The 24,624-nt window shown below is 50.7% G+C and overlaps 9 protein-coding genes across 9 annotated transcripts; 5 read left to right on the top strand and 4 right to left on the bottom strand.

Moving 5' to 3' along the window:
• Window positions 1-954: 954 nt before the first annotated feature.
• Window positions 955-3,254, top strand: N7462_000541 (Translation initiation factor RLI1; the record flags this gene model as incomplete). The annotated part of the gene is made up of 6 exons (XM_057072267.1): window positions 955-974; window positions 1,037-1,061; window positions 1,224-1,599; window positions 1,681-1,939; window positions 1,994-3,069; window positions 3,124-3,254. 6 exons carry the CDS (start codon window positions 955-957, stop codon window positions 3,252-3,254), a joined length of 1,887 nt encoding a protein of 628 aa, XP_056938797.1.
• Window positions 3,255-4,326: 1,072 nt separating this feature from the next.
• N7462_000542 (uncharacterized protein) lies at window positions 4,327-7,200 on the bottom strand (the record flags this gene model as incomplete). The annotated part of the gene is made up of 6 exons (XM_057072268.1): window positions 4,327-5,326; window positions 5,378-5,502; window positions 5,555-5,689; window positions 5,743-6,360; window positions 6,419-6,594; window positions 7,089-7,200. 6 exons carry the CDS (start codon window positions 7,198-7,200, stop codon window positions 4,327-4,329), a joined length of 2,166 nt encoding a protein of 721 aa, XP_056938798.1.
• A 499-nt stretch (window positions 7,201-7,699) lies between these two features.
• On the bottom strand, window positions 7,700-9,347 carry N7462_000543 (uncharacterized protein; the record flags this gene model as incomplete). Its single annotated transcript, XM_057072269.1, has 2 exons — window positions 7,700-9,272; window positions 9,316-9,347. The coding sequence occupies 2 exons, from the start codon at window positions 9,345-9,347 to the stop codon at window positions 7,700-7,702; spliced, it is 1,605 nt and encodes a 534-aa protein (XP_056938799.1).
• A 1,236-nt stretch (window positions 9,348-10,583) lies between these two features.
• N7462_000544 (snoRNA-splicing protein PRP40) lies at window positions 10,584-13,171 on the bottom strand (the record flags this gene model as incomplete). The annotated part of the gene is made up of 4 exons (XM_057072270.1): window positions 10,584-11,570; window positions 11,630-12,761; window positions 12,814-12,968; window positions 13,031-13,171. 4 exons carry the CDS (start codon window positions 13,169-13,171, stop codon window positions 10,584-10,586), a joined length of 2,415 nt encoding a protein of 804 aa, XP_056938800.1.
• A 195-nt stretch (window positions 13,172-13,366) lies between these two features.
• On the top strand, window positions 13,367-15,276 carry N7462_000545 (TRAPP trafficking subunit Trs65 domain-containing protein; the record flags this gene model as incomplete). Its single annotated transcript, XM_057072271.1, has 4 exons — window positions 13,367-13,541; window positions 13,599-13,871; window positions 13,924-15,040; window positions 15,105-15,276. 4 exons carry the CDS (start codon window positions 13,367-13,369, stop codon window positions 15,274-15,276), a joined length of 1,737 nt encoding a protein of 578 aa, XP_056938801.1.
• Window positions 15,277-15,821: 545 nt separating this feature from the next.
• N7462_000546 (Mpv17/PMP22 family protein) lies at window positions 15,822-16,974 on the top strand (the record flags this gene model as incomplete). Its single annotated transcript, XM_057072272.1, has 6 exons — window positions 15,822-15,887; window positions 15,975-16,065; window positions 16,135-16,160; window positions 16,268-16,610; window positions 16,677-16,843; window positions 16,903-16,974. The coding sequence occupies 6 exons, from the start codon at window positions 15,822-15,824 to the stop codon at window positions 16,972-16,974; spliced, it is 765 nt and encodes a 254-aa protein (XP_056938802.1).
• A 947-nt stretch (window positions 16,975-17,921) lies between these two features.
• On the top strand, window positions 17,922-19,322 carry pgkA (phosphoglycerate kinase pgkA; the record flags this gene model as incomplete). Its single annotated transcript, XM_057072273.1, has 3 exons — window positions 17,922-17,987; window positions 18,051-18,471; window positions 18,556-19,322. The coding sequence occupies 3 exons, from the start codon at window positions 17,922-17,924 to the stop codon at window positions 19,320-19,322; spliced, it is 1,254 nt and encodes a 417-aa protein (XP_056938803.1).
• Window positions 19,323-20,157: 835 nt separating this feature from the next.
• N7462_000548 (proteasome regulatory particle lid subunit SEM1) lies at window positions 20,158-20,677 on the bottom strand (the record flags this gene model as incomplete). Its single annotated transcript, XM_057072274.1, has 3 exons — window positions 20,158-20,191; window positions 20,378-20,489; window positions 20,563-20,677. The coding sequence occupies 3 exons, from the start codon at window positions 20,675-20,677 to the stop codon at window positions 20,158-20,160; spliced, it is 261 nt and encodes an 86-aa protein (XP_056938804.1).
• A 1,294-nt stretch (window positions 20,678-21,971) lies between these two features.
• On the top strand, window positions 21,972-24,493 carry N7462_000549 (TTC39/IML2 family protein; the record flags this gene model as incomplete). Its single annotated transcript, XM_057072275.1, has 5 exons — window positions 21,972-22,059; window positions 22,240-22,316; window positions 22,386-22,452; window positions 22,505-23,574; window positions 23,627-24,493. The coding sequence occupies 5 exons, from the start codon at window positions 21,972-21,974 to the stop codon at window positions 24,491-24,493; spliced, it is 2,169 nt and encodes a 722-aa protein (XP_056938805.1).
• Window positions 24,494-24,624: the final 131 nt, after the last annotated feature.

Genomic DNA, 24,624 nt, shown 5'->3' on the forward strand with positions numbered 1-24,624 from the left:
TGAAATAGGGTAGAATAACAGGTCTGATGAAGATCGATGTTTTCTGATGACGGGTGGGATGAACGCGGGCAGGCGTGCAGATGCAGCCACGGGGAGATTGACCTCAGGCAGTTCGCTCAAGAAGCCCATCCCCTCAGAGACCATATCCTGCAAGACCACATCTTCCTCGACCAGAACAAGAAAAGAGAGAATCCAAAGTTCTGGCGGTGGGTCGAAGCACGCGGAGAACGCGGGCAAAGCGCTTGAGCGACACGGTTGTCGCTTGGGCAAGGAGAGAAAGAAAATCACTTACACTCCATAGCGTGGTGACCCCGCAAAAGGGGAGACTAGGGTATCAATGTGAGAAATGAATGGTGGGCAGAGAAGGTGATGACGCAGTCGGGGCGAGGCAAGAAGAGACGATTGAGGGAGAAGAGTTGGGGGAGGTTTGATTCGGTTTGGTTTGGTTTGCAGACCGATCGGCTTGACGGCCTCGCCCTTCAGGCAGAGAGCCACTACCAATTGTGGACTAGCGTAGCTCGCTTCTCGAACAACTGGCAATCACGTGGTGATGGTCCGGACCACCAGCGGAAGAACTCCTTCGCCGTTTGCCGCCCGCATCAACTCTTCTTCCGCCACCGCTTCCATCCACCAATCAGCGGCCCATGAAATAATGCATCCGCCCGCGCCGGGCGGTCACTGGGCGGGAGACGCCTCAGGCAGCGCAGCCCACAATAGGGAAAGAAAGAAAGCCGTTCAATTCTGCCCCCCTTCGACGTTGCGATTGTCCAACTCTCACCCCGTGTTCTCGAGTCTGCGCAGACCCTTGGTGCTTTCCTGCACCCGATTTCTCTCGCTGCGCCGGTGTACCTCTCAGCCGACTCGCCGTTCTTGCAAGCGACAAGCCCCACCATCAAAAATCTTGTTAGCCGCTGGGATACCTGATCGTGGTTCTTGAAGACCAAACCCGCCACCATGTCTGACAAGCTTACCCGGTATGTTTTACGACTGTTCCTCGCACAGCCTTGCATTTTCCTAACGGTTCTTTTCTGTCCAGTATTGCCATTGTCAACAGTGACAAGGTTTGTCCTTTCAATACCCCGCTAACCGCGTTCTTCGCGCCCCGTTTCACCTCGATCATGACCGGCTCACATTTTACTTTTCGATATACAGTGCAAACCGAAGGTATGGGGTCTTGCAGGACATCGATATTGATTTGCCGAGACTGATTCGATGTTTTACAGAAATGTCGCCAGGAGTGCAAGAAGTCTTGCCCCGTCGTCCGCACGGGTAAGCTCTGCATTGAAGTTGCCTCCGACTCGAAAATCGCCTTTATCTCCGAAAGCCTGTGTATCGGTTGTGGTATCTGCCCCAAGAAGTGTCCTTTTGGCGCCATCAACATCATCAACTTGCCCACCAACTTGGAGTCCCAGGTCACCCACCGCTACTCCGCCAACAGCTTCAAGCTCCACCGTCTTCCCATGCCCCGCCCCGGCCAGGTGCTTGGTCTCGTTGGAACAAACGGTATCGGTAAAAGTACCGCACTGAAGATCCTGAGTGGCAAGTTGAAGCCTAACCTGGGCCGCTACGACAACCCCCCGACTGGGAGGAGATTCTCAAGTATTTCCGTGGTTCGGAGCTGCAGAGTATGTGCCACGACTTTCACAAGAAACGGATGGGAAAACGGCTGACACAAAATAGACTACTTTACCAAGGTTCTGGAGGACAATTTGAAGGCTGTCGTGAAGCCTCAGTATGTCGATCAGATTCCTCGCGCTGTCAAGGGTCCTGTCAAGCAGGTTGAGGAGCTCATCAAGGCCCGTGACCAGCTGGATAACATGGAGGAGATCATGAATGTTCTTGAGCTGAAGCAAGTTGCCACCCGTGATATTGACCACCTCTCTGGTGGTGAGCTGCAGCGTTTCGCCATTGGTCTGGTTTGTGTGCAGAAGGCCGATGTGTAAGTGCATTTCAATCTTCCCAATTGCCTCGCAGCTCACTTATTCAATTGCAGATACATGTTCGACGAGCCGTCATCTTATCTCGATGTCAAGCAGCGTCTGGCTGCCGCTCGTACCATTCGTGGCCTGCTTCGTCCTGACGACTACGTCATTGTCGTCGAGCACGATCTTTCGGTTCTCGACTATCTTTCTGACTTTATTTGTGTGCTCTATGGTCGTCCCGCTGTTTATGGTGTTGTTACTCTGCCTGCCTCTGTTCGCGAGGGTATCAACATTTTCTTGGACGGTCACATTCCCACTGAGAACTTGCGTTTCCGTGAAGAATCCCTCACCTTCCGCCTGACGGAGGCTGGTGATGATTTTATTGCCGACAAGGCCCGTGCTTTCGCATACCCGAAGATGGAAAAGACTCTTGGCAATTTCCATCTCAAGATTGAGCCTGGAAGATTTACTGACTCCGAGATTATCGTCATGATGGGTGAAAATGGAACTGGAAAGACCACATTCTGTAAGATGCTGGCCGGTGCCGAGAAGCCCGATCATGGCGCTTCCGTTCCCAAGATGAACATCAGCATGAAGCCTCAGAAGATTACTCCCAAGTTCCAGGGTACCGTGCGTCAGCTTTTCTTCAAGCGTATCAAGGCTGCTTTCCTCTCCCCGCAGTTCCAGACTGATGTCTACAAGCCGCTCAAGCTTGACGACTTCATTGATCAGGAAGTTCAGAATCTGTCTGGTGGTGAATTGCAGCGTGTTGCCATTGTCCTGGCACTGGGTATTCCCGCCGATATTTACCTGATTGATGAGCCTAGTGCTTACCTGGACTCTGAGCAACGTATCGTGGCTGCTCGTGTCATCAAGCGTTTCATCATGCACAGCAAGAAGACTGCTTTCATTGTCGAGCACGATTTCATCATGGCTACCTATCTTGCGGACCGTGTCATTGTCTTTGACGGTCAGCCGTCCGTGGATGCTCGTGCCAACACCCCGGAGTCTCTGGTTACTGGATGCAACAAGTTCCTGCGCAGTTTGGATGTCACTTTCCGTCGTGACCCCAACAGCTACCGCCCCCGTATCAACAAGTACCAGAGTCAGATGGACCAGGAGCAGAAGTTGGCCGGCAACTACGTAAGTATTTCAAATTTCCTGAATCAACTCCAGTTAAACTCGCTAACCGTATGACTAGTACTTCTTGGAAGAGGAGGCTTGAAGAGGGCATTGTTCATGAGCATCATCGCCGCTATCGCAACCGCGATGGCCGCGATTCTCAGCGGCGGCGCAAGCGGCGTCGTGGCGACCGAGGATTCGGGTTTTTAATGACGTTTCCGGGTGTTTGCAGAACATTGGTTGCTCGGGGGAGACCGCCTCTCTCCTCAACCAGGGCTTCAGCTATACATGGTTTTCTGGAAGATGATGATGGTGATGACGACGATGATGGTTGACTGGATATCGAGGAAGGCTCTGGCTATGATGCAGTAACATCATTCACTTGTCTTTTTTCCAGCCTACATGACTTCTTCGACGTCTTGAGATTACCAAGTATCCCTTGGCACCTCATCATCTACCTTACAACCCATGTATCAAAGCTTGCCCCGGTTTTACTCGACAGCCTACGTTCACGATTCCCTATAGGTGGACGCAAACACCTGTTGTCAGATCTTTCACTGAACTCCTTTTTTTTGAAGAAAATTCAGTTGGGAGGTTTTTGATTGGCATGATTACAGTACTGGAGTTCTTTTCTTTTATTATGGGTTCAGGATCCGGTTTCTAAAAGCTTTTCCATGACTTGACGATCGGCATAGAGGTGGATTTCTTCTTAGGACTGGCCGAAGTAGTCATTGGGTGACGTGACGGTCATTGTTGAATAGCTAGGGTTTCTTGCATATGGTCGAACATTTATCGATGGTTCGAAGCCATTTTTCTTGCACATTTACTATTTCCTTCTTGAACTCCTTCATTTTCGTGTTTCTGTAGAATAAAAACATGGTAATTTCTGAGATGCTTGTGCAAGCCCCCAGCCTATGCGCATAAGAACTGTTTCATCATATTGAAAAGCGGTAAAAAGCTATCGTTTTCTTAAATATACGTGTGTACATAGTATATATAGTGTATCCTAGCCACCGTCTGCGTCTCAGGGTGCAACACTCTCAAAATGGGCTAACGTAAACATTTGCTCCTCTTGAATTTTCAAGATCTCCCTGGTAACACAACAAAATGACTTTTCCTCGACGCAAAATAGATTGTAAACAGTGCCACCAAAATATAGTTCATTTTCCCTGGCATTGTGCTTCCTCTAAATCGAATAAACGGCTTTATGGAGCCTTAAATCATGGAATATAAAGTTAATTTTCTGCTCTTAATACGGCAATTCAGATAATTAATACTCCACTTAGTAGGTATCCGTCACCTTACTGAAACTTTCCAGGGCCAAAAGTGCGCAATATAGGGTCTGGATTTGCTGCGAGATCGGTTTGCCATCATGATTAAGCTGCAGCACTTGCTTGAAAACACGGATGACATCACATCTTCTTTCTAACGTGACCGGTCCATATTCGGATAGTATGGCGGGGTGTCCTTTGCCTGAGACAATGAACCAGTGTAAAGATGTTCCCTGAGTTTCGCCATCCAGGATGAGAAGGTTCTGCTGGAAAGTGACAGCCAAATCCAGAGCACGATCAAGAAAGATGGTTCCATATGTCCAGAGGGAAAGGGCTGCGAAATAAAGGCATGTGGTGCAAAAGTTTGTCAAAGATCCAGCCGGCATAGATTTTGCAACACGCAGTATTTGGCCAGCATGCCAACATGCCTGGCGGAAATTTGAAGTGCCAACATTATCTGCGATAGTACGTCGGGCCTCAATCGCCTTCTCTTGACCATCCTTACCAGCGAATGCCTCCAAAATGTCAAGTGGCACGTACAGAGACAGTGAAATGGTTTGGTGAACCAAAGACACAAGCGGACTGCTTGAAACCAGGGACTCGACAACTGCAACGCCAAATGTTTCGAGAACCTTTTGCAACTCCCTCTGCCAGGACTGGAAAAGAAGATTACCCCAAGAGCCGCATTGTCCATTACGAGTATGGTTACAATCAGCGACAATGGTATAAATTCCATGGACAGAAATTAAGGCGGCTAATTGATAGTCTCCGATATCAGGGAATTGTCCCAGTGCTGATAGATCTCTCAAGACGTCTGCAAGAGATGGTATCTTTCTGCAAGATTGGTAGCTTCCTTCAGTGTAAATTTCCTTCCATTCTTTGGCCGTTCTTGCTTCCCAAAGCCTCCGATCGCAGGGGAAAGGTAATGTTAACTCCGCATGAGATATCAGTGGGTTAGTAGAAAGAAGAATGGCCGCTTGTATATCGTGAAGGAACATATGATAGACAAGTCTAGAAAAGTGTCTCAGTAAGATGGCTGTTGCTTGCTCGAAATTTACTCACCTTTTATATGATTCCAATTCTACCCATTGATGCCAGAAAATTTCAAGCTCTTTTTCGTCCGCTGTATTTGGGGGCACAATATCGGCGTACTCTTGGTCCCTGAAGCGGAATGTCCGGCGTAACATCTTTCATATTTGGTTAAAAAAAGTCAACCACAATGCGTCTTTTTGTACATACTGTCACAAGAGGTTGCTCTAAACTTTCAGCGATTTCCATTCGCCGTTTATCTCCACTCCACAATCCAACCTGCAATACCAATGCATATGCCTGCTGCGAGCGCAAATTTCGTGTCAGACTATTGTCGTTTTCAATCTGTGAATGTTATTATTGATCTCAAACACATGTTGCGGATAATATAGTCTTACATTTTGGGTTAGGTGGATTCTCGCAATTTCAAGCAAGGCATAACCGAGACGTTTGAGTGCATCATTGGACGATAAAACAGCCCCTGCAGCAGCCAGAGCGATAATGAGCTCAGGGCGCTGTTGTTTCAAATCTATCGTAGGCTCGTGTATCCACGCATCAAGCTCTTTTCTTTGCTGGTTGAGAAATTTCTGTATTAGTCTATCCAACAACTTAGCACTTGGAAAACAGTCCAGAATCCGATCAAAATTCCGCTGTCGACAAAGTGTCGCTACAACCGCAAATGCCGAGTCTCGACATGACGCAGAGAGACGTTCAAATGTAATAGGAGTGGAAGACGGCCTATCTAAATGTTCTGGAATCGACAAATATCGCTGGTCCATATAGGCATTATCCTCGGCGCGTGGCGTCCAGTGGGCAAGAGGAGAATTGTGTAACGCTTCTGTTTCGGATATAACGGATGATTCTAGTTCTTTTGGTGAAGAATGATGTTCTGAAGCAGTCTTTGGCCGATTAAAGCTTGTACTGCTATTTAGTGAATCCAAAAATTCAAGATCGGCTTTGGTCAAGTTGAAATCGAAACTTGAATCTGGTCCTAAGCTTTCCTGGGGTTGACTCTGCTAAGTAACATAAGGGATTTAGTCAAGGCTCAAATGGAAGTAAAGCACTTATAAATACCATTGAAGGGAGCCAGTCAAAGTCTGAAAGCCGACTCTCCTGAAGTGAATCCTCACAGAAATTACAGTTTTCATTTGCATCGTCTGTAGTGGGTTTGGATGCTGCAGAAGTGATATCAGATTGTTTGCCATTTTCAGACTCTTGTGTTTCTATTGAATTTGGAGACCCTTTGTTTTCTGTCCTAAGTTAGTGAAGCTTGAGCGGATCGGTCATAGGTATGTACCTTGCCTTTGAATTTTAGTGGTAGTGAAGATTCTCCATCTTGCTCCGATTCACATTTCAGGCCTCGTTTAACACATCGACTACAAGGCTTCTCATTATCACATTTGAGTTTTGATGCAGCGCAGCTCTTGCATGCTCGTAAAACCCTTGGCTGTAGGTGTGCATCTTGTTCTGCATCTAAATGGGAGCGACGATGACAATGTTTATGGCTCCGAGAATGTCGCCGCAGAAGATCCCTTCCGAAAATGTGAGGTCCTGAACTGGAACTATGATATGATATACCTACATTCGCGCAAACCTCCGATGGCATCTTTCACAAACAAACGGCCTTTCAGAAGTATCTGAGACATATTAGCAGAAGTATCTCGGAAAACATCCGGACGAAATAGAGACCCAGGCTACGCAAGCAACCAAACTTCGACTACTGAACAAGGAGCACTCCACTTACGAGATCGAATATGTCGAATGAGGTGGTCAGCGCGCGTATAATTTCTCTTGCAATGGCCACATTGGTAGAGACCATTTCCACCGCGGACTGGTTTCTGGCCTATATCACTCATGCTGGCGTACGGAACAACTTCAGATTGTTCGCTGTCACTCGTATTTGGCTAGGAGCAGACTTTATTATAATCAAAGGGTGTAATATCATCAAGCGAGGTTGGATAAGCGATTGAGACTCCGTAGACCGCGATGTGAATGTTGGAGACCGTGCCTCGGGATGTGGGCATCTCGCCCACATCCCGAGGCACGGGCTCTCATCAAGAATCCCATCCCCGCATTCTTATTTAGATCAACTCAAGTGAAAATTTATCCATGATGGTGGTTTATTCAAGCTGGGCAACCTTAAGACTGTAGTACTCACATTCTGCGCCACGGATATTAAACATGCTTTGATGTTGAAGTCTACAGTGCTATCTAGCACAATAAGCAAGCAAAGAAGATCTTGATATATGGCAAGAAAACAAATATGCTTCGCATTGGGTATGAACTTGATCCAAATGAGAGAAAACCCAACATAACAAGGGTAACTATCAGCTCTGGACAGCGAGCACGAACTTTTTATGCCCTTTCAGTGCCCTTTAAATTATCCCCGCGAATTAGATCCTCAACACGCACCCGATGCCACGCATTAACCAGATTACCCCGAAAATTCCAGGTTGGGCCATGTGTATCAGGCTGAACGTTGTATGCTTCGTCAACGGCCTTAACAACCACAAAGCTTCCCGCTGGCGGCCGTGGACATCGATATTTCCATAAAGACCAGCTCCATGTCTTATGGCCATGTTGCTTGTGAGGTTCAATTTGAGCTTGCTCCCAGGTTTGACCATTGTCGACACTGACATCGACACGGATGATACGCCGACCACCTCCAGAGAAGGCATAACCTTCAACAACAATTGACTCGGGGTCATTTTGAATTGCAGTGATTGCCGATTGGACGGGGGTCTCTTGTATTGCGGGAGCTCTATCCCAGTCAACTTTCTCACGCAGTTCATTCGGACCAAAACATTTATAGTCTCGCTGTTGCCATTGCGACGGACTTTCTTCGTCCGAGAGAGTGATTCGATTGACCCATTTGACGTTCCTTGCACCCGTAAATCCTGGCACGATAACTCGAACAGGGTATCCGTGATCAGGAGGTAGTGCCTCGTTATTCATCTCACAGGCAAGAATCACGTCTCCACGAGGGTCAATGGCTTTATCTAGAGGTATCGATGTGCCATACGAATCCTCGCTCAAAAACTGGGCATGGCGCAACTCTTCTGGGAGTCTATTCAAGTCAAGGCCCGCATCCCTGAGGACATCACGGAGAAGTGGACCACGCCATTCAGCGTTACTGATAGCTCCGACATCCCATTTTAGGCCACTTGCCTCCCGATGCGAGCCTTCAGACATGTGGGTCCGTCGATTGCCGGAGCACTGGACCACGGCCGTGATAGAGTATTGCGGAAATTTGGTTCTCAGGTCATTGAGTGTGTATGTTTTTGCGTCGGAGCCATCCCCGATATCAATGGTCATCTGCCATGATGTCTCATCGATATGAGGGACCCAGAAGTGGTGCCGAATATAAAAGAATGGTGTCTTCGTGATGAACGACGAGAGAGCGGCTGGAGGCGTCTCCGCGTTGCACGGTCGCGGAGTTAAAACTACCAGACCCGGATCGCGCTTTGGATCGTCTCTAAAGGGGTCATCAATCGAGTCATGCGGCACTTGTCCATCAATCAAGTCCTGTGGATCCACATCCCCGATGCGGTACTGCTCCAAAATTTGGTAAACATCTTCCCTTTTGTGGATGGAGAATATATCCCAATAGGGCTCAATAGAGGAACCTGCTGCGCGAAGAATGATCTTTCCTCCAGGATGAGTAGGTATCCAGTCTGTAATGTCATAAACTCCAGTCCCTTTAATGATCCACGGTCGTTCAGCCTCTGCGCCATGTTGACGGATTTCGTCCAAGCGCCAGATATTCTTGCGCTCTTTCCTGACAATGAAATCAGCACCGAAAGGGGCGTCCGCCAACAACTCGGAATTAGAATTATGAAAAGCTACCACTGCGACAGAAGCAACCAATGTTATGGTTAGTCCTGCGATAGACCAGCTAGTTCTGGAGTTGTTGGGCGGGCTTGCTGGACTGTTGCTAGATTTAGTGCTATATGCCTTCCTGGGAGTAAAACCCGGGGCTCGGCAAGCTCTGATTGCCAGGCATGGATACAAGTCTTGCGAGAATTTCTTGCATGGCAGGGAATTTGATATGCACGGTATATTCCGGGAGGGAATGGCGAGCTCAAGACAACTTTGCCGAATTTGAAATATAGATCCCGTTAGACGCACTCGACCCCTGAGGTAATGAGCCGACTGCATGGTAAGTCCCCAAATTATTGACTTGAAGGCAATTTCCGTGGTGTAAATGAAGCCATTCACAGGCGCGTCATAACAAGGAGACCTGATGCTTGAGCGACTCTCGCATCATTGGAGAGAGAAAAGGCTCGAAAAGCGGAGGAAGTCTTCAATCTGCGGGGGGATCGAACCCATCCTCGTACCTATATAGATGGGACGCGAGACGCAATGCATACTCCCTCTCGGGCGACTCGGGAAGGCATTCGGACTGTCGCTTCGTGCAATCGCCGATTCAACTTCTTGTTGCTATTCCCCGATTCCCCGATTCTAGCCGTCTCGGGAGAAGGTCCAAGCGCCTCTGCTCACTTAGCTGAGCATCCTCTAACTATAGCAACATAGCAGCAGCCTGTAGATAGTGCCAACGGTACACTATGCTGCTCCTATAAATCTATATCTCATATTGGTCCCAGTAAATGATTGAGAGCAAAGTCAAGTCTATAAATTTGTCCCAGCTCGTAAACGGACACCTCATTCGCCCCTTTGGCCAGCCGAGCCGATTGCCCGAGGTTCAATCGGCGACTGACTCGACATCTTATTAGTTCAGAGGTGATACATGAGATCATCCTTGGAAAATAGAGCCCGATAAATCTTCAAGGTATTGGGTCAAAGGATACGATTTTGAACAGGGACGGATGAACAATGCGTGGCTTGAAGCTCCTCTCATCTGTTCTACGTATATAAAAGTTGGGGAAGCCGATACCCATGATATATACATATAGACGTATACTGTTACGTGCGACCCAATCTGCTTCCTCGCATATCCCATTATTGATTTTCCAGTTTTCTCATGATTGGTAGAACTACTTGAGAAGTAATGGGGTTATGGCCTAGCTCCTTCGTAGTTTTGCCGCCAAGTTGTATTCTCGATGCTGAACATACAATGAACTCAAATTTGGCACTTCGTAGACCTCGATGAAATATTATTGTGCTCGTCCAGTATACAGAAAATAGAAAAGGGCGGTTAGTTAAGGAAATGGTGGAGAGAAATCTCGTTCACATGGTAGCTTCAAAGAGGCCTGGCACCTGAGTCATACCCTTTATGCATCTAATCCTCTTCAATCTCACCCTCCTCGCTACCCGAGTGAATAGCTTTCTCATCCTTCTTCGCCTCTTCCTCAGGGATAGCAGAAGGCTCCCGTCCACCGCGTCGCGGACCCTTGCTACGGTCCCGTTCTCGGCTATCACGGCGGTGCCGCTTGGCAGAGCGACTGGCCACACTTTCAGTGTCACTGTCGCGTCTGCGTCGACGATCTGTGCTGCCCGTGCTGCGGCTGTCACCACCATAGTCGAGCTCATCACGGCCACCGCGTGGGTCACCGCGGGTACGGTATAGACGCTCACGCTCATCCTCGCGTCGATCAAAGTCTCTGGCGGGGCGGCGTTCATAGTCCCGATCCCGATCGCGCTCTCGCTCACGATAACGATCACGGTCGCGATCACGATCTTCGCGGCGATCACGAGATGGGGAGAGGCCGCTGACCTTGCGGTAAGACCGTTCACGGTCTGCCTGTGCCTTGCGCCTGTCTGCTTCATAGGCATCTGGCTCAGGCGAACGGCTCACACGGCTCCCACCTCGTCGTTCTCCACGGCTGCTGCGGTATTCACGATCCCCACGGTCATAGTCTCGACGACTTCGATCGCGATCGCGCAGCTCACGATCTTTGTCGTCTTCCTCTTTCTCTTTAAGACGGCGAATGACCTTCTCAAAGGCAGACTCACGAATCTCGTCCGATTCAACGGCCTTGTACTCTTCGTATTTTTCGAGACGAGCCTTGATATCCTCCCATGTGTCACTAACGCGGACAGGGGGCTCGAGGCGTTTAATGCGAGAGCGCAAAGCGTCAACAGCGCGGCGTTGATGACGATCAGCCGCATGCTTTTCCTCTTCATCTCGGCGAATTGCCTTGTCTTGGATGCGCTGGAAGATGAGGTTAAGGATGTCAGCGTCAATCTTGGAGGTTCGTCGGTCAGAGGCCACGATGGAATTGAACTCTTCGAAAGTAGTCTTGGAGGTAACCTCAAAGCGTTGGTCCTGGGAGAATTTCTTAGTACAGTCCAAGAGAGAAAGGAAATATCGGTAATCACACTCACATCGAGAACATCTAGTACATCGTTGCGAGGCCCGCGCAGGGTGCGCTCTTCTTCTTCGACGACATCCCAGAACAGATCAAGAGGAGTCGATCCAGCCTGTCCCAGAATCGCCTGATATCTAGGATCATTTTGAATCTCCGGGCGGATATTCATCCACTTTGTACCCGCTTTGATCTTGCCTTGAGACCGCAATTCCTTCAACAGTTCCATGAACTGCTCCCGGTTGCGACGTTCCTTTCTTGCTCTAACAGCTTTCTGCTCTTGGCGAGCATCGTTGAAAGCGCGCTCCAAAGACTTGATGTGATTTTCAAATGCGGTCAGAATATCGGATTTGCTCAGGGTCTTGAACTTATCGTCGCCCTGAACCTTGTCATTGGACTCAATAACTGCCTGGGCTTCCGACCACCGCGTATAAGGCTCAAGATTGAGCGAGTTAAGAATGCTAACCAGTTCATTCAAGGCAGCCTTCCGTGTCGCAGCATCTTCTTCAACGTGAGCTTTTTTGAGTTCAATCACGTACTCTTCAAATAGCTGGCGTCTTTCATTCTCATCGTTGGTAGCCCGGAATGTGGTCTCTCCCTCGATAATGGGACGGATGGTTTTCCAACGACTGTAATGCTTGATTTCAGGATGCCGTTTCAGCATAGTATTGAAATCTGCGCGGAGCTTAGCGAATCTTTCTTTCGCCCGATCCTTTTCCTGCATGCGAACCTCGATCGCATATTTCTCAAAAGCTGCCTTGCGGTCGCGCGGATCCCGGAGGGAACGATACTGCGAATCATTGATTGTCGCTCGCATGGTCTGTTCCCAGGTCCAATCAGGCTGCACATTGTGTCTCTTGAGCATCTTCATGAATGCGCTTTCCGCCTCTTCGAGTGAGCCGTACTCGGGTTCGGACTGAGTTGTCAATGCAGGCGCAGCGACCATTCCATTCGTCTCGTAGGATCCATATCCGCGGCGATCACGTTCGCCATATCCCCGGTCGAAGTCTTCGCGGTCGCGGTCGCGGTCACGGTCACGGTCACGGTCACGATCACGGTCACGGTCACGGTCACGGTCACGATCACGGTCGCGATCGCGCTGAGAGGGTTGTGAGAAGGAGCTGGAACCACCCGCTACGAAGGAGGGAGCACTGCAAGTTTATTAGAAGATATGAAAACGAGCGGAATGGGATGTAAACTTACGCAACTGGAGGGGCCGGTGCAGGTGGTGCTTGTGCAAGCGCATTCTTGTAAGCCTCCGGCATCTCCCACGTACTTTGTTTGCTTTCCGTATGATACCAGTACTTGCGCCCTCCATCTGTCGTGTATTCCTTCCATGGTTGGTTTGCAAGAGCGCGCTGAAGGAGGAGAAAATATGGTTAGCGACATCGGGTAATGGGGGACAGTTGGTGCAACAGACCTCGACGGGTGTCATCAACTCGGCCGGTTTGGCCCACTGCGTTGCCTTCGTCTGCACATTGTAATAGTAGACCCGCCCATCGGTATTCCGGGCCTCCTGCCACAAAGCGGGGGCTCCCGACGGACCATTCATTGGGTTCATGGTTGACACTGGACGACGAGAAGAGAAGATGTGAAAAAGAAAGGTCCGGGCGCGCGGATTAAGCTCGGATGTTTGTGTTGTTTGCACTCTAAGCTTATCGCCCGCTCGGCGTTGGTATCTCCTTATTGCGCGCAACACTCCGATTTACTTCCCTGGGAGCCTGTTGACAGTTGCATGCGACAAGAAGTTGTCGCAATGCCTGGCCTGGAGATTCCCGGTGAATTTCTGCGGCATGCTGTTCTAGACACAGTTGTGCCGCATGCCCCGGGGCTGGATATCGAAGGTGCCCTGACCTCGGCCCTGGAGGATGGTGCAGATGACCTTCCCTCAGTGCTTTCCTCAATCCCTCAGCGCGCTTTGCTCTTTTTTGGTATGTAACGGGACGTTAGATTGTACAATGTGTAGATCTCTTACTGACTCCATCCAGATGAATTCCTTCCCGTCCGTATCGTTCTGCGACTCTCGGACTGCACAGAAGCGATCCTCAAACATTATTTACCCCGTCTCGAAATCAGACTCGATGTCTATGCGGTAGACCCAGCAGAGTCGGTGGCAGAAAACCCGACGCCGACTCGCGAAGTGATATTTTCTGGTATTGTGGACACCGATGAGGAGCCATTGGTGATTTTCAATGAGTTTGAGGGTGAAGCCGGAACGGGGAACCACGTCTACCTCATTTGGAACTTGGATACATTCCTCCGTGAGTTCACTCGTATCCCCAGGAAATATATTGCGTCGCTGACGATATGAAGGACGCCCGCGAAATCGCATCCAGCATCCATCTCTTCTATTCATTGCGTCCGCCAGTCTCAGTCCTTCCGAAACCTGCCTACCCGAAGAGAATGAAGATGATTATCTACCCGCACTCGTCCCTGCGTCAACGAATATGCTCCAGGCTCTATCTGGAGATAAATCTCTCACCCAGAAAGAGCCATTTCTTCCTGCATCAAGATTGTTACGGGTGGTACCAACCACGTCCACTGAAGACCCAATATACAATATCCAACAACAACATGGTCATCCCTTCCGTGTGGTACCTGCTGCCAGTGCGCGGATTCGCTATTCTCGGTTGAGTTCTTACACTGGCCTCCCGACAACCATTGCGAGTCTTGATTTCGAAGTGACACCGTTTCTGAACAGTGAAGTCTCGTTCGACAAAGCAGAGCTACACCTATCCGACGGCACCATTGAGAGTATGTCAGATGTTCCGGGATTGTCACTTCCGCTGACCTGCCGACCTCGGGATGATGTGACTCTTGTCTACAAACTGACTCCAGACTATGGACCTGAGACAAATCCATCAACGACGGCCATGATTAGCACGCTCGACATCTCCCTCGGGGCTGTTATTCTCCTAGATGATACCTGCCAGCCCCGAATCTCGATGCAGTGGAAAACCAACGTCGATTTCTCCATGGCTCTCAATCCGACCTTCGGCAGCCCCAGCCCAGCGTTGCAGAGGACCAATCGTCCTTCGAGCCTCTCCGTTGGCCAATCTGGCCGACCGGGTACTGCTCCCAATATCCGGAGCTCTTTACGCGAGCGTGCTTATTCGATCACCGATGTGGGTGTCACCATCTCGTTCTCGGGACCGGTGCGCGTGCAGGTTGGATCGCCGTTCTCCTGGGACGTTTTCATTGTGAACCGCTCCAATATCCCTCGCAAGTTCGCGCTGATCGCGATTCCGCGGCGGAAACGTGTCGACCCACGAGGCCACATGGCCCGTCCCTCTTCATCTTCGATATCAAGCCGGAAGGAGGACCAAGTGGCCGAAGCTGTTACTGATGATAATATTGTGCATGCGATGCAAAAGAGCGTTGCGGGCCAGGATGCTGAGTTAATCAGCCTTAGCACCGATATCCGGGTCGGGTAAGTTTCTTCCTTATTATATTGACTCCTTCCGCGCGGGTCATTGACACCAACCTTTGCATAGTCCCCTTTTACCTGGAACATGCCATTCAACAGAATTGAAGCTTCTACCCTTGGCAACTGGTCCCCTTCATCTCGAAGCGGTGCGCCTTGTGGATGTGAACACGAACGAAACGACTGATATTCGAGATCTACCAGACATTCTGGCAGACGACCAACCTCGATCATCTTCATAAACTCTAAAAATGGCCGCGGGTACTGTATATTTTGAATGTGTATGAGCCTATCACAGAAATTCACCCAACCCTTATGACACATCAGTCTGTCACAGTAACAAAAATTGCGCAAAGAACCGTACTGTAGCTGCCTGGCGGGCCAAGCCCCCAGGTCCAATGCTGATAGGTCGAGCGATAACCGCGCGCGCGCAAGGCTGAGCGGACAAGTCGTCACCGCCCAATGTTGTGTTGCCCGTGACTTTCTGTTAGTCAGAAAATCATGGAGCGGAGTCGCATCATCCACTTCGATCCGGGGTAGAGACATCCTCCTCTTTGACTTGTAACCTGCTCCTTCCTCCCCTCTTCGTCTTATCGTCGTCCCAGGGGAAAAGCCAAGGACTTACCCAAAAAGGAGCCGGATACCGGTCCAACGCCTCCTGTCGCTCTGGTTCCCGTTCGATTTGCGTCATTCTGGCGCGCAGCCGCCCAAACTTCCCCGGCTGGAAATCTTGCCTTCGATCACCCAAATCTCCCATAAAGCGGTGCCACATCCACCCTTTGTCGCCATGATTACTTCCGTGAAGCGAAAAGTCCTGGATGGACTAAACAGACGATACATCTACGGTCGTGTGGTAAGTCGTCTCCTGGGCTTCTCGGTCGCCCCTTGGTACCGTCTTGCCCTATAGAGTGCTGATCGTGGTTGTTCTATGATTATCTAGCCACTCCTGCACACGATCATTTTTCTCGTTGAGATGGCCGTAGCAACTCGAATTGCGGCCAAGTTCAACACTTACTATGCAGAAAAGCCAGGTAAGCCGCCCACCCCGCCGGTTCCCGCGAGGATGTGCGACCAGTGACTAACCAGTTACGCAATGATAGTGCTCACCACAATGGTGACCAACGCCGTAAGCCTCTCCCTCTTGCTCTTGACAACACACATTCCGCTCTTTCTTGAATTTCCCGCGATTTCCCGCACATCAGAATGATTATTAACGACGGATGAATACTACAGGTGCTTGGTGGGGTCGCCGACACCGTTGCGCAGTTGATCACGGCGTTCAAGGCTCGCTCGGAACAAAGATCCCAGGAGAACCAGGATTTCATTTCAATTGAGATTCATGATTTGGATAAGGAGAAGCCGCCTGCGGTTGGGGAGCTGGGCTATACACAAGGCTCACTGCCACCCTTCGATTTTGAGCGATTGACACGGTTCATGGCATATGGTTTCTTTATGGCGCCGGTGCAGTTCCAGTGGTTCGGATTTCTGTCCAGGGCTTTTCCTCTTACGAAGAAGAACCCGAGTATACCGGCCCTGAAGCGTGTTGTTTTTGACCAGCTCATCTTTGCGCCCTTTGGTACGTCGTCGGCCGGTGGCTCTTGTTCTTGGGGATTCAGAGATCCGTGCTGACATGTTCAAATAGGTCTGGCCTGCTTCTTTACATACATGACGATTGCTGAGGGAGGAGGTAAACGCGCACTAACGCAGAAATTCCGAGATGTATACCTACCCACCCTGAAGGCCAACTTCGTGCTCTGGCCGGCGGTGCAAATCCTCAATTTTCGGGTCATCCCTATTCAGTTTCAGATAGTAAGTCGAGTCCGAGTAACGCCAGAGATTATCAACAATGCTAATTACTTCACCCCTAGCCATTCGTATCCTGCATTGGCATTGCGTGGACTGCGTACCTCTCACTGACGAACTCCTCGGAGGAGTCTTGATGACCTGCACCTACCACAGAAATGTCACGTTTAACGAACCCTTCTTCTGGTCTTACACCGCTTGCTTCATGATCTCTTCTTTCTGGCGTCCTGGTTTGTGTTGGTCTCCATTTCTGGCTTCGTGTACAGGGGATATGAATTGGTTTCGTTCTTTGTTTCCATGGGGATACCGGTTGCATTGGGAAAAATGGGTCTCGGGGTTTTCCCTCTCTCTTTCTATTCTTGCACATCGGGAAAGTCGATTCAGGGTACATTCTCAATTTTGCTTATTTCACTCGTCCACTTAATTTTATCTGGGCACTATTTGAAAGCTTCTTAGAAAATCGTGTTCTTCTGCTGTGACTATGCCTAGAGGCACTCTGCCGTGGCCAACACCGTAGCGGCTATGGACAATTCCAGCCTGGCCAATGAAACCCCCGAAACGCGTACCTTGCCTAGTAATCTCCCCAGAATTCCCCGACTCCGAGGCTATAGAGGACCCCAGAGTGCCCGGGCTGTTCCGCATCGACGGGAGCTCTGACATCAGTCCCGCATCAGCCCGATCTATTGTACCCGGAGCAGGTCGGAATACTTCTGGAGGGTGTAGAGACTAAGCTAGAGGTACTTGCACGAAAGTGAGGGCATCACTACTTTTCAAGTACCTCAGTGGAGTTCAACACATCCGTGGCAAGTACTATCCCCTGCGACCACGCTGGATGCGGCCGACCTCCTTCACCGGCCAGCCCCACCACGTCCCTCCAAACGTGCCCCTCCATCCTCTCGACTCGTCGCGACTCACCGTGGCCTGATTTAGATCTCTCTTCTCCCTGTTGCTTTTTCTTCCTTCACCTACTTCCCCCTCTGGCTCTCTTTCTTCGTTTCCGTTCGTCATTGAGGTACTTAACCCATCTCTATAACCTTGTAGCTTCAGGGAGCCCCCTCACTGACTTCACAGACTTCTGCCAACAATGTCGCTCTCCAACAAGCTGAACATCACCGATGTCGACCTTAAGGACAAGCGTGTCCTGATTCGGGTATGTAGCCCCTCTAAGTCTTTACTTCTGCCACTCAATGGCTCATCATTATCATCCCCTCAGGTCGACTTCAACGTCCCCCTCGACAACAACCTGAAGGTCACCAACCCGCAGCGCATTGTCGGTGCCCTGCCCACCATCAAGTATGCCATCGAGAAGGGCGCCAAGGCTATTGTCCTGATGTCCCACTTGGGTCGTCCCGACGGCAAGCCCAACCCCAAGTACAGCCTTAAGCCAGTTGTCCCTGAGCTCGAGAAGTTGCTGGGCAAGAGCGTTATCTTCACCGAGGACTGTGTCGGCCCTCAGGTTGAGGAGACCGTCAACAAGGCTACCGGTGGTCAGGTCGTGCTGCTGGAGAACCTGCGTTTCCACGCCGAGGAGGAGGGCTCCTCCAAGGACGCCGAGGGCAAGAAGGTCAAGGCCGACAAGGAGAAGGTTGCTGAGTTCCGCAAGGGTCTCACTGCCCTGGGTGATATCTATATCAGTAAGTTGTCACTCCGGTTCTCATCGGACTTATGTGCCATCTAATGCATAAGTACTAATGAGTGGTCTTTTTCTCATCTTCCAGACGATGCCTTCGGCACTGCTCACCGCGCTCACAGCTCCATGGTTGGCGTTGAGCTGCCCCAAAAGGCCGCCGGTTTCCTTGTCAAGAAGGAGCTGGAATACTTCGCTAAGGCTCTGGAGAACCCCCAACGTCCCTTCCTCGCCATCCTGGGTGGTGCTAAGGTCTCCGACAAGATCCAGCTGATCGATAACCTGCTGCCCAAGGTTAACAGCCTGATCATCACTGGTGGGATGGCGTTCACCTTCAAGAAGACCCTGGAGAACGTCAAGATCGGCAACTCTCTCTTCGACGAGGCCGGCAGCAAGATCGTCGGCGACATTGTCGAGAAGGCCAAGAAGTACAACGTCGAGATTGTCCTGCCCGTCGACTACGTCACCGCCGATAAATTCTCCGCCGAGGCTACCATCGGCGCCGCCACCGATGCTGAAGGTATCCCCGACGGCTACATGGGTCTGGATGTCGGTCCTGAGTCCGTCAAGAAGTACGAGGAGGTTATCGGCAAGGCCAAGACCATCCTGTGGAATGGACCTCCAGGTGTCTTCGAGCTGAAGCCCTTCGCCAACGCCACCGAGAAGACCCTCGATGCCGCTGTCAAGGCCGCCCAGTCTGGTTCCATCGTCATCATTGGCGGCGGTGACACCGCCACCGTCGCGGCTAAGTATGGCGTCGAGGACAAGCTCTCCCACGTCTCGACCGGCGGCGGTGCCTCGCTCGAGCTCTTGGAGGGCAAGGACCTTCCGGGTGTTGCTGCTCTGTCCAGTAAGTAAAAATGGCACATGGAGGAAGTTCCAGGTTACTCTCCTGTGTTTGTCCGGGACGAGAGACTTTTTAACGAAACTGTAATGTACACAGCCAAAAGCTGTTTATTCCCTTATAAATGACAAAATATTCCTTTCAAATCAAGCCTCCCCCGCTCTGTGCTCTATGCGCTCTATGCGCTCTTGGCGTTTCTATATGCTTAGTAGCTAAGTCTATTTGTGGTCAGATACGCGACCGAAACTGTGAGCGGCCAGGTCCTTCGGGTTTAGTTGCGAGGACCCTGGGGCAAGGGAGCGGGGGTTCCACAAGATATAGCAAGCATATAGAAGTTCAAAATGCCAGACGGGGACACAGTAAAAAAAAACTACAATACAAGCTCTACGCGTGAAACCAGTCTACCTGGAGACCAGAAGGAATAGTGAGATATCTGAAGGGGGGCATCATATGTATTATTCCAGCCGAGTTGCTCGGTTCCACAGAGCAGGCGCTTGTCCATGTCCGCAGCAATGTGTTTAAGGACACGAACCATAAATCCAATAAGATTGGCGGCGGACCCTTGTCCCCTCTAGAAAGACCGCCCGTTCCATCAGCCAAGTTCCTTTGGAAAAGACCCCGGGCCCAGGGCATATCACGGTGCGCGCTTCATCGTCTTCGTTCGTCTCAAATCCATCCAGTCAAGGGGGGGTATAGTTTTGTTTTGTGATGTGCGAGTTAGAGCGTTAAGAGAGCCAACACGTGGGCGTTCTATCAGAAACGAAACGCAAAAACGTAGAGGTATGATCCAGTTTGTCTTTTGCTCTTTAACCTCATCTCCGGTAAGCTTAAACGCCGTTGTTGTCTAGCCTACTGCGACGCCTGGACCTTCTTGAGCTCCTCCCTGCAAAGATAATGCTGTTAGTCTTACTAGTTCATGAAGGCCACCAGACAGAGTGTGGAAGCAAAAGAAAGAATAAAACAAAACAAGAGGACTTCCTCGGCGCAGCAGGGCATGACCGTCCTTTTGCGCACCAGATGAGGCAGCGGGTGGGGGATAAATTCAGGCCCAAACACAAAAATGACTCACTTCAGCTGCTGCGAAAAGTCTTCATCCTTGTCATTATCATCCCAGCTCTCCTCCCACAGGTGCTCGTTCCCGTCGTTGGCTGTTTGCTGGTCGGTCTCTTCCTGGGTCCAGTCTGGTGACGAGCATGGTTAGCGCAAGTGCGCGTGGCCGGGGGGCCTAGAGAGGGACCTGGCATCGCCTTTTACCTTCAACGGGGAAATCCTCGAATTCATCATCTTCCTCCAGCACTTGAGGCTTCTGTTGCTGCTGGGGCTGTTCCGAGGCGTCGGCTTTGGTCTGGGCTTGGGTAGAATTGGACATGGTGTGTGCGGGAGTTGGAGGATGTGGGTGTTGAGGGATATGAGGTGATGGCCAGGAGATTCTGGAGAAGAAGGCGAAAAGAATGGGAAGTAGAAGGGCCTTCCGCAGACAAGGTTTGCGGAGAGAGAAGGGGTTGGTGGTGCTGGTGGTGGATGATGTTGTTTGGATGGGGTTCGTGGTGGTCGAGCTTGGGTCGGTGCTCGGGCGCCTTAGTCAGAGCGATAGGCGATAACGATGATGTATACGGTGATCGACTGCTACTATAGAGAGGAAGGCCCGGTATTCTACCTATCTTTCAGTATTCTAGACACCATCTTGACTGGAAAATTATTAGAATGAGAGTAAAAGCTCAAAGGAGCTTAACATTCTCAAACCAATAAGAGTTAGACCTCGACAGCTCCAAAACGAGCTTGTGGGCACGCTGGTGTCCTACAAGTCTCCTGCGTGGGGCTGGGATCATAGGCCTGGCAAACGTGCGAAGCCTGTACAGACTATGACGTTGATTTCCGATACTCTTCGTAATACGAATTCGTTGCTCGTTGTCACATCTTAGCGGGATCATAGTTCCTGGAAGCGAAGTTGCCGAACAAGCGCATATTTCCCGTTATGCTTCGCCCCTCGGAGTCTCCGGCACGCCAAAGCCCCTCGCAAAGCCTCGCGCCCATGGATTTCAGAGCCATATTTCCTTGGCATTCTAACCTATATAGGCAATTCTGCCTGAATTTGAGGCCTGATATTCTTTTAGAGAAGGGTATCGTAGAAATGAAGGAGAGTTCCTGCGTGAGGCCTTCTCTTGTTAGGCAATCTGGGCGATTCCAAGGCTTCATGGCTTGGGTAAGCCCTGATTGTACGATAGGACTTCCTTATAACGATAGGTTGCTCGAGAAGGCATAGAACGGTCTATGCACAACACCAGCGGCGCCGTAAGCAACTCCCATGGACGATAGCTGGTTTAGTTCGGTCGGGCTTCTTTCGGCCCCTCTGCGGGGATCTTTGTCTTGCATTATCTCTGGGTTGGCCTTCTTCCTTCTTCATAACTCGACGCTCCAGATTCTCTGGACTTGGTCTTCGCCTAGTTGTGTGCCCTTTCAGCCTCACTTGATGTTCTTGGAAGTCCGTCGTGCTCCGCGCATGGGACCGTTGACATTCTTCCCGATCCGTCCTTGATCCCGCTTGCTGCGGCGGACGCTCTCAGAGCTCCGAAGATCCCGAAGAGCGAGAAAACAGTCGCCGTCCCGGTCTTCAATTTTCAAATCTTGTCGAGTTTCGCTCCGTCGGTGATCGATTCGGGATCATGTTGCGCGTTGGGTCCTGGCTGTACGGGAAAAAGCCCGCCAATGCCTCCACCCAATCGCTGGACTCGCTGTCCGAGTTGAAAGACTGTACGTGCGCTCCTCCCGGTCATTTTCTCTGATTCTCTTGGTGCCTGGGGGCCATGGCTGCACGGCTACGAATTCTTTGTGCTAACGGATGATCGCGCGGAGAAGTGGACGAAGCGATGAAAGGTATAAGCCCCGTTGGTCGCACTTGGGGAGGCTCCGACAGCTGACGATGAAACTTAGCGACGACCTTCATCCTTAATGACGACGTGGATGGCGCAGAGAATGGCCTGGCGAACGGCACTTCGACCTTTCATCTTGTGGGTGTGCAATCGGAACCTGACCGATGACGTAGCGCAAGAGGGACTTGTACTGACATTCCCGGGCAGTTGGGACGAGGCATGGTGGCTTTCATTCGGGCGACCTTGGGCTTTGAACAGGAGATTATGCGACAAGGTTCGTGTCTTTGACGTGGGAAAGCGACATTGTCCAGGCTAACACTTTCCAGCTTCCGAACGGCTCAACGAAGCGGAAACCTCAGCCACCAGCGAACAGCACCGGGCGCAACACAACGCCCATGCCCCAAATGTTTTTCATTCCGAGATCTATAGCGCTGGGTCCGAATTTGCGCTATGTCAGGCGATCTCACAACTCCTGGGTGCGGTCGTTGGAGTATTGAACGAGAGTCTGACAGAGAGCATCAAGGCCTTCTACCGCCTACGAAAGGCATACATTACATTAGATGCCATCTTGAAGATGGAACAAAAGTTCATGGAGCTGAGGGATCCCAGCCAGATCCTCCTGCCTACTGCTAGTGACCTCGCCAAAGCCAGTGTCAAGAGGGATTTTAAGTCCGAATCGGATGCATCCAGCGAGTTATCTGCCAGTCCCGTCCTAGCGGTGCCTGCTCGTGCAGTGTCGCCCGACACAAAGGATCTCACTCGATCACTATCAGGCCTGACAGTTACCCCGGACCCTGAACCCGCCTCCGGGACATCGACTCCCAGCGCAGTGAATAACATCAACCACGACCCGGACTCGGATGTCTTCAGCAACGAGATCGACGTGTTTGTCCATTCCGGGGCCAATTTCTGTTTCGGTATCTTACTGCTGCTTATCTCGATGGTGCCACCAGCTTTCGGTAAGCTCCTGTCCATCATCGGCTTTCATGGTGACAAGCAGCGAGGACTGCGTATGCTCTGGCAGGCCAGCAAGTTCCATAACTTGATCGGCGCTATGGCTGCTCTGGCACTGTTGGGATTCTATAATGGGTTCGTGCGGTATTGTGACATCATGCCTGACCCAACTCCTGGTGAGGATGATGTGGAGGGCTATCCGCAAGAAAGGCTGGATACTCTGTTGGCCGAGATGCGGTCCCGGTTCCCAGATAGCCAACTGTGGCTCTTGGAAGCTTCTCGCATGAAAGGGGCCAACAAAGATTTAGAGGGCGCACTGGAACTTCTTTCCGCCGACAAAAAGAGTCAACTGAAGCAGGTCGAAGCCCTCTGTATGTTTGAGAAGAGTTTGAATGCCCTCTTTCTCCACAAGTACGAGATTTGCGCGGAATCCTTTATCGCGGTAAGTCTCTATATGAAATTTGATTGGTATTGAAAGATATTAATAAAGTCAGTGTGTGGACCTCAACTCGTGGTCGCGCTCGCTCTACTACTATATCGCCGGGTCATGTCACGTTGTACTCTACCGCAAAACCATTCAAACTGACCCCAAGAAAGCCGAAGAGCATGCGACTAAAGCCGCAGAGTATATTCGAAAAGCCCCGCCTTTAGCTGGTAAGAAGCGTTTCATGGCCCGTCAACTGCCATTTGACGTGTTTGTGACCCGCAAAATTGCCAAATGGGAGGCTCGGGCTAAGGAATGGGGTGTTCCTCTAGCGGAGGCCATTGGAATCGACCCGATCGAGGAAATGATCTTCTTCTGGAACGGACATAGCCGTATGACTCACAGCCAGTTAGAGGAATCTTTAACTCACCTGGCGTGGTGCGAAAGTGATGCCAACAAGAATTGGTCCTCTGAAGCACCTGAGGAAAAAGCGATCTTGGAGCTTCTGAAGGCTGCCGTGCTGCGGTCTCTGCGCAAACACGAAGAGGCAAAGAACATCCTCCAGACTAAGGTGTTGGGCCACGACAAATCCGTGTTCAAGGGAGCCTTGAAGGACGATTGGGTTTTGCCAGCTGCCAACTTTGAGATGGCTGCCAATATCTGGATGGAACGGCCAACCTACCAGACTCTTCACGGGCTTGACTCGAATGTTGCCGCGCAACCAGAGATGCCCGAGCGCCCATCCTCCAACTCTAGCAAATCCAAAGAAGGAGAACAACCCATGGGAGAGAGACAGCAAGTGGCAGAGTGTAAGGTACACCTTGACCGTGCTGCCAAGTGGGAAAGCTACGAACTTGACACTCGTATTGGACTAAAAGTGACGGCTGCCCTTGAAGCCGTCCACAAATGGGAGAACATGCATCCGGTGGCGACCTAGGCAGATTTCACACGGGGCCTCCGCTGTTCATACTGGTCCCTACTGTGTTATAACATAGATCCATAGACTAAACCACGTTGTAGACGACAATGTTTTGGGGAGGCCTTTTATTTACTCTTTACGGAGAATTG

This window comes from Penicillium macrosclerotiorum, assembly GCF_028827735.1.
Source record: "Penicillium macrosclerotiorum strain IBT 26536 chromosome Unknown utg000001l_segment0_segment0, whole genome shotgun sequence".
In the NCBI taxonomy this organism is placed as follows: Eukaryota; Fungi; Ascomycota; class Eurotiomycetes; order Eurotiales; family Aspergillaceae; genus Penicillium; species Penicillium macrosclerotiorum.